At 39.5% G+C, this 8507-nt stretch overlaps 1 protein-coding gene across 1 annotated transcript in view; it reads left to right on the top strand.

Annotated features, from left to right (window-relative positions):
• The first annotated feature begins 6 nt into the window (after positions 1–6).
• Positions 7–8507, top strand: part of FAM102B (family with sequence similarity 102 member B) — a 68019-nt gene continuing 59518 nt past the window's right edge. The window contains exon 1 of the mRNA XM_003784089.2: positions 7–177. Coding sequence (XP_003784137.1) covers positions 38–177 — 140 coding nt within the window. The 5' untranslated portion in view covers positions 7–37. The remainder of the gene's footprint in view (positions 178–8507) is intronic.

Here is an 8507-nt window from a genome sequence, read left to right as displayed (position 1 = left end):
CCCGCCGGTGCGCTCCGCTCGCAGGCGCCTGGCCCTCATGATGATGAAGAAGAAGAAGTTCAAGTTTAAGGTGGACTTCGAGCTCGAGGAGCTCTCCTCGGTGCCCTTCGTCAATGGAGTCCTCTTCTGCAAGATGCGGCTTCTGGACGGCGGCAGCTTCACGGCCGAGTCCTCCAGGTAACTCGCCCTGCGCGCCGCCCGGCCCCCGCAGCCCCGCCTGGCGGTGGGCAGCCTCGGCCGTTTGCTCCAGCGCGGCAGCCAGCCCTAGTGAGCTCGCTTTTCTCTAGGGACCGATCTGAAATCAGTTGGGAATTTATTGATCTGCAAAGTGCTTCGCAAATGGGTTCATTTCGGCTGGCCTTGGCTCTTGGCGCGCCTAACTCCAGATGGTTCCTCGTATCTGCTGTCTTCTCCTAAATTCTCTAGAGAATGGGAGCGAATGCCAGAGGGATAGGATGCTTCTGGGTTTCTCTTAAGACGTTTTCCTATTTGTGAAATAAGTGGAATTTGAGCTTTAAAACAAAAACAAGAATAACCGAAATTGCCTGAGTTCCAAGCGTGCCCATGCTGAACAGAGACCAGGGCTTAGCATAACTCCTCCCTTGTCGGTTACACTGGGACTTGGACGCCCATTCCCTTAGCCTGGGGTAGGCCTGGGCAGGCTTGACTTGAGTCAAGTGTTCCTGGAAGAGGAGACAGCAGCTCGTGCCTCATAGAGCTGCGTGTTGAGTTACTCGCTAATACTTAGTGAATTACCTGTGTTGAAGCCGCCACTAGTGGGTCTCTGCATGAAGGACTTAGAACCAGAAGTAGGGTCCAGGTCCTGCCCTGGTTTTGAAGTAATTCCCTGGGAACTCCTAGGACTGGGCATTAGCAGGTTACAGAATGAAGCCAGCGTGGCACTGCACCTTGAGTAATTTCAGAGCTATTTGCAGGTTGACAGATTACTCTAAGGTATTTCTTTTCAGGAAAATAGAAAAGAATTTTTTTTAAAGAACGACAAAAAAGAATTTTTGTAATGAACTTTTGAATGCCTGAGATTGAGGAGAAGGGTTAACAGTTGTGTTTGTTTTGCCATTATATGCTGTATTTTGCCCTAAAAATATTCTGCTTTCTTTTTATCTCTCATCCCATTAATAATGTAAAGGAAATAATGTCAGTGGGTTGCGGAATTGGGACCAGAATATTGTCCGTTGTGGTAAAGTTGGAGCCAGTGGAAGCCAGAAAATGTCTACTTGGCTAAACCAAAGAATATGTGAAGCACTCTTGATTTTCAAAATTAAATAGTAGTCTGCTGGGAATAACGTTCAAGAGTAAACTGTGATAACACATCTGTGGATATTTAGCTAATTAATCGTACTACATAATTTTTTTACACACTTGTAAGAGAACATTGTAACTTAGAATTACAATGCAAAATATATTGGACTAGCTTTTAAGAAGTTGAAAAGGCTAAGCCTACTTGTGAATGTCCTGTACTTGCATGTGACAGTCTTAACCCCAGGCCTATACTGGGTTAGTGGCAGGGACACACCCGAGGTGGGGCAGTTAGACTGGTGCTCCTGAGTCAGTGGTGACACCTGGTGGTCAGGGTGCTTGTCTGCTACCTGCTTTCTCCTTCCTGGGAATATTGATTGAGCTTCTCATAAATCAATTATTCCCTCTTTGCAGGCAGTTATTCATTCAGCAAACATGTATTGGGTGGGCCTTTTAGACGTATTGTCTTTTGAATTTTCACAGCAAGTCTATGAGGTAAGGGCCCCCCTTTTGTGGGCAAATACACTGAGGTTCAGAAAGCATAACTGATTTTCCCAGGGTCCCCACAGATTATAAGTGCAATGCCAAGATTCTGTCTGATACAGGTCTTTCTGACTTCAGACAGGTTGGTGCCAAATAAAGGAAAAAGTTGTGCTTTGCTGAAGAGAAGGAAAAAGTGTGCTATGCTGAAGAGTTTCTGAGCAGGAGCTTCCTAATGGTTTTAGCTAGCATGGGGTGCAATTTGATTTGTGCTCTGCAAGACTTGTAAGTAAAAAATCGAGTACCTTAGTTTAAACTTTCCTCTCTCTTTCATCTAAAATCTGACTTTAATCAAGGTAAATAAAGTAAAGGATAGTGCTCTGTATTGTCAAACCGAAAAAGCCACCTAATTTAAGAGAAATGACTCATAATAAACAGCCTGTGCCTTTAAAGTTAGGTAGAAATAGTTGGTGTAGAGCTAAAAGCAAAGATTTGGAATGAAGTGAGTATAAGCATAAATACCCAGTTCCATTACCATAAACCTGGATGGGTTACTTAGCCTTTCAAAGCATCTGTCTATAAAATAGGAACAGCTGGTGACAGATCAGGCTATTGTGATGTACCTAAAACATCAAACAGTATTTTGATGCCAAGAGGCAGGAAACTCATCCAAGAAGGCCCCTTTGCTTAGATATTGTACTTAATTCCTTTCTTCTGACACCCCAAAAGCGTTTGTTTGGGAAAGATACCTCATTTTACAAGGAAAGAAAAAGAATTAGAAATATCCAAAGAAGTTAATTACTTCAAAATTATATAACTTTTAATAGGTACCAATCTAAATTTTTTCTGGTCACTTTATATGAACCTTATAAATAAGATATAGTTAACACTGTAACATTTCTTAATATCAAATGAATTAAGAGTTAATGTACCGGGCCCCAAACGGCTGTTCTCAGAAAGTCCTGTTTACAAGGTTGGCCCTTCGCTGGTATATGGGAACTTGAATGATAAATGGTCCCATGTGTGATGTAAAACTTTACCTAAATGGTAAAAATAGCTCACTGTGCCTAGACTGTGCAAACTATGGTTTATGCTAAACATCTTCTGAAAGTCAGGAATTTCAGTCCATCGTGGGTGGAGGGTGCCTACATGACCAATCCTAGTAAAAGCCTTGGGCACTGAGTTTCTTTTTTTTTTTTTTTTTTTTGAGACAGAGCCTCAAGCTGAGCCCCTGGGTAGAGTGCCCTGGCTTCACTGCTCACAGCAACCTCCAACTCCTGGGCTCAAGCGAGTCTCCTGCCTCAGCCTCCCAAGTAGCTGGGATTACAGGCGCCCGCCACAACGCCTGGCTATTTTTTCGTTGCAGCCATCATTGTTGTTTGGCAGGCCCAGGCTGGATTTGAACCTGCCACCTTAGGTGTATGTGGCTGGCGCCTTAGCCGCTTGAGCCACAGGCGCCGAGCCGGGCACTGAGTTTCTAATGAGCTTCCCTGATAGACAGCACAAGCTGTCACAGTTTAATGCTGGAGAAATTGTGTGCTGATTTTGTTTTGTATCCTTTTGCTGTAATAACTCTTAGCCATTAGTATTATTATATGCTGAGTTCCATGAGTTCTCCTAATGAATTAAACATGGCCATGGTCTTGGAGACCCTCAGTGTATGAATCTATGTAAAATAATAGTTATTTTGTATTTTGTTAGAGAAAAACTGTGAAGATACATAGAAATTCATGTACGTGTTTATGGCCAAATATGTATATATGGCTTGGTACCAGAACTAAACAAGCAGATCATTCATTGTTCATCAGATATTAATTGGGCATTTACCAGATTTCTACCAATTTGTCTGGAGCTGTAAGAAGTACAAATATAAGGGTCCACAAGGGAATTCTACTTAATGAAATTAGATCATAGATACACAATTGCTTGACAGTAGGAGACAGTGCCCAATCAGTGGATTAGACAGTCTGTTGAGTATTGTTGACGTTCCAAAGGAAAAGAATTTATTTATGGCTGTAATGGTTGCTGAAAACCACATTAGCATTTTAGTCGAGTATACTGGGAGGATGAGTTTCTGTTGATAAGAAAGTGAAGGTGGGAAGAGAGCTTGAGCTAGTCATTAATAGGATACATCAGCCTGATTGCAAAGAATTCACATTGAACAGAAGCAGAAGGTAACACTAGAAAGAAGCTTTGAATGTTGTTATAAAGAATTTGCTTTCCACTACCCGTTAGTATAAAATTCAATCAAAGATTCTTGAGTTGAGTTGTAATAAGATTAAAGTGGTATTTCAGCAGGCTGGCAGGCTGCTGCTATTTGGATTCAAGTGGGGATAGATCAGAGATGGGGAGACAGATTAGGAGGCTGTTAGTGTAATCCAGGCAGGAGCAAATGAGAACCTGAATTGTGAAGTTTCTCAGGTGACTGATAAACGATAACGTTCTAGCAGATACTTTGATGCCATAACAGGAGTGAGAAAGTAAAGAGAATTCTTTGTTGTGTTTTGTTTGAGGGGACTCTTGGATATGTTGGTGGAGCATATGAAGAGTTGAGGGCTTAGCGTAAGGTGACAATGAGCCTGATAAGCAGTTGAAGACATTTCCGATGGCATGTGGATTTCTTAGATTCCCGTCTGTTGGAGCCAAACAAGCTTGCATATCGAACTTCTCATTTAAAAATTCTTTATACTGTTTTGCACTTTTAAAGATCATTAGTGAAAGTTAATTTTAGAAGGATTCGATCTTCCTTAAGAAGTTTTGTTCAGTAAATACCTTAGGAAAAAATACAAAGATTATAGAGTAAAGGGTCAGATATCACATACCATGTTTAGTAAAAAATTCAGAAAGTGCGTTGTGCAGTGTTAGTGGTCTACTCAACCGAAGCCAAGTTGTTATCTAATAAAATACAGTCATGCGTCACTTAAGGATGGGGATATGTTTTGAGAAATACTTCCCTGGATGAGTCTGTCACTGTAGGAACATCATAGAGGGATGGCACAGCCTGTATGCCTGAGCTATACAGTATGGCACAGCCCAGGGTTGGGGAACCTTTTCTTGTTGGAAAGGCTGTGTTAATTTAGCTGTACTCAAAAGAGGTTGTGTTTAAGAAACTTCCATTAGATATACTTAACAACGTACAGTATTTTGTAAAAATATAACTATTATGTACTTAATAATTTCAAAAAATGAAAACTATTAATTTTAAAGTTAACTAACCTTTTAATAACTTCACTGTGTCTGCTTTTTAAAATATTTGACTATTTGGTTGCATCATGGAGGTCTGCAGTGTCAGTTGATCCTCTAGATGGGTATCAATCGTTTGTGACCTTAAGAGTGTCTTGATTTGGGTCAGGTGTGAGAATGTACATTTGCAGCAGTAAGTGGTTGAAAAGCAAGAAAGTATTTTCAGGCATTTTGCCAAAGGTGGGGGTATTCTATTGCATTTGAATTGGATTTTTTCTTAGCCTCAATGATTTTAAAATGTCATCTACTGAGAGCTCAATCTAGTCCATCTGTAGTTCTTTAGGTGCCTTGGCAATAACAGCTAAGTGAGGCTGAAATGCTAATTTGAGTGTGATGTCATGATTCTCAAAGTCGCTGAACCTTTCATGGTATTTTCCAATTAACAGGTCTATGATAGCTGCAGAGTCTTCATAGGATTCACATGTATCACCCTGCTCATCAGGATGGAGAAAATGTTCATGTGAGATTTCCTTTTGAAAAAGTGTTTTGAAAAAAGCAATCTTTTTTGAAAAAGATAGTTTTATTCAAAATTCTTGTATTTTTTTTTTTTTTTTGGCCATATATCATATATAGACTTAGTTTTACTTTGTAAAGAAATGTTCGGATCGTTTTGATTTGACATTATTACACAGAAATGCTGTGATCCAGCTCAGCACCCCTAGCACAGTGGTAACGGCGCCCACCACATGCACCAAAGCTGGTGGGTTCAAGCCTGGCCCGGGCCTGCTAAACAGCAATGACAACGGCAACAAGAAAATAGCTGGGCATTGTGACGGGCGCCTGTAGTCCCAGCTACTTGGGAGGCTGAGGTAAGAGAATCACTTAAGCCCAAGAATTTGAGGTTGCTGTGAGCTGTAACACCATAGCACTCTACTAAGGGTGACATAGTGAGGCTCTGTCCAAAAAAAAAAAAAAGAAAAGCTGTAATCCTACAGAAATTGACTTGCGATAATTCACATTGTTGATTCTGTTCTTCATAAGATTTAACTATCTGTTCTTACAGAGATAAAATTTTGGCTAACAACTATCCCTGCAATAGTCAATGCACTTTAGAATGATAATGTCAAATCCACACTGAATTCCTGGTCATTCAACTTTAGTGTGTTATAAAACTGATAATCCACAGTTTGCATTTGCATGAATATAATTAGCAATGCTTAACAACTTGTTGCAGTGTCTTTTAAAATAGTAGCTTTAGCACAGAGATTTTGCTGATGCAAGATACAGTGAAAAGAAATGAGAGCATTGGAACTGTTAATACTTTTTAAAATCTGTGCAAACCCTTCATGTTTTCCTGCCATGGAAGGTGCACTGTCTGTACATACACTCGCTAAATTTAACAAATTGAGTCCAACTTCATGATACTTATCTTGAAAGTTGTTGAAGATAATCTGTTCCAATGTTCTGTTTACAAGGGAGCCCAAAGTGAGTGACTCTTCATAGCAAAGAAAATCTTCTATTAAGACCGGAAGGAAGAATAAAACCTTCATAGAGTTAAAAGTATCGTATTGATTCATAGTGTTGATTTATTCAAAGCGATTGGATAATACATACTTTCCTTTTGAACTATTGCATAAAATTCTGTTAGGTTGAAGGCTAATTCATGCTGCTGATGAGTTATGGTTCTCCTTGAAGGAGGCAGTTGTTTGTACTTTGAACCAATATTGGGGTTCTAAGCATCCTTCAACTTTGACTGTATATTCTTTCTACAATTTCTACACACTGAATGGCTTCCCTTTTTTCCTAAGTACATGAGCTACTTTTTAAGTTGTTTCAGTGGCATTATTTCCAGAAATAATTATCTTTGCTTTTGCTTTTCATCTTTGAATTTCTACAATACAGCCTTTCATGTACCTCCCTCTAAAATATCTGTGATCCTTATGAATGTTAAAATGCTCATAAACATTGAATTTCTTTGATGTTGATATTGCAATATCACAAAGCAAAAAATCATCTTTCACAGAAACAAAATGATATTGCAACTCCCAATCCTCAATTTAAAAAAAAATCTTATTTTCTTCTTTTAAAGCATTCTCTTGGTCTTCTTTGACATAATGGACTGTTAAGTAGACAGAATTGAAAAATACTGTCTAGCTGTGCACCTGTTCACAGATTTCACTTCAAACGGAAACGTAGTGCACCGTTGTTAAAAGCTGATAAAAAGACTAGTGTACTCAACTCCTGTAAACTCTTGCCATCCATCCTTGTGCAGTAGTGGCACCAATCAGGAGAGGGAAGTTAGAACTAAATCTTGAGCATAGCAGCCCTTATGGTTTACTAATATTCTAATTGTGTGCATCGATCTGGGAGTATTATTTTGCCAAAACTTATTTTATTCTTTGGTATTTTAAATATGTTCATTTTGAAAGTAAAACAAAAACAAAAATGATGAACAAAAATATGTTAATAAAAATAAAAGAATCTGGGCAGTGCCTGTGGCTCAAAGGAGTAGGGCTCCGGCCCCATATGCTGGAGGTGGCAGGTTCAAATCCAGCCCTGGCCAAAAATAATAATAATAATAAAAGGATCTGCCCTGTAAAATCTGGATTTAGTTAGAAGGCTGCACTTAAAGCCACAAGCTCCTTACCCCTCCTATAGCCTGTTGCTTTGACCACCATCCATTAAATAGTCAATCACTCATTGACCAAATCACCCTTATGCAGCCCATGATTGTATTTCTGAAGACCTTTCAAAAAGATAAACTATTTAAATCTTTTCAGAGATCTGTAAAAGTATTTAAATCACTTCTAAGGTTACATGTATTGCATGTATTAAGGCCTTTAGAACAAATTTAATTGTGGTTACTTAAATAAAATAATAATAAGAAATATTTTTCTGTATTTTAGGGCGATTACTCAGTTTGCCTTGTTTTGTGCTTCCTTATTTGTACTGCTAGCTAAATAATTATATAAGTTCCACATGAGCCTGTAGTGAAAACACATGTGAATTCAGGGAGTGTCCAGGAAGCTCACGAACACAGCTGTGAATTGGATCTTTTCTTTGGAAGTAAACTGAAAGGATTTCTTTTTTTTTTTTTTTTTTTTGGAGATGCCATGGTACATCGTTATGTTTTCAAGATTTTTGTCCACTGCACATTGCGTACTTCTTATCTTTTTCTTATTGCGAAATAACAGATTCATGTGGAAAACTTAGAAAATAGAAAGGCAAAAAAAAAAAAAAAAAATTAAGCCAGGCACAGTGCCTTATGCCTAGAATCCCAGCACTTTTGAAGACTGAACCAGAGGATCCTTTGAGGCCAGGAGTTCCAGACCAGTCTGGCCAACATGGCAAGGCCCCATCTCTGTACAAGAAAATGAAGAAATTAGCCAGGAATAGTAGCATGCACCTATAGTCCTGGCTCTTTGGGAGGCTGAGGCAGGAAGATCTCTTCAGCCCAGGAGTTTGCAGCTGCAGTGAGCTATGATCACGCCCTTGTACTCCAGCCTAGGCAACAGAGCAAGACCTTGTCTTTTTTTCCCCATTAAAACAAATTCTTGGCTCGGCGCCTATAGCTCAACCGGCTAAGG

Source organism: Otolemur garnettii, unplaced genomic scaffold (genome assembly GCF_000181295.1).
Source record: "Otolemur garnettii isolate 467f Iridium unplaced genomic scaffold, OtoGar3 scaffold00010, whole genome shotgun sequence".
NCBI classification, from domain to species: Eukaryota; Metazoa; Chordata; class Mammalia; order Primates; family Galagidae; genus Otolemur; species Otolemur garnettii.
Note: the sequence above shows the minus strand (reverse complement) of the source record. Positions and strands in the feature narration are given on the sequence as shown.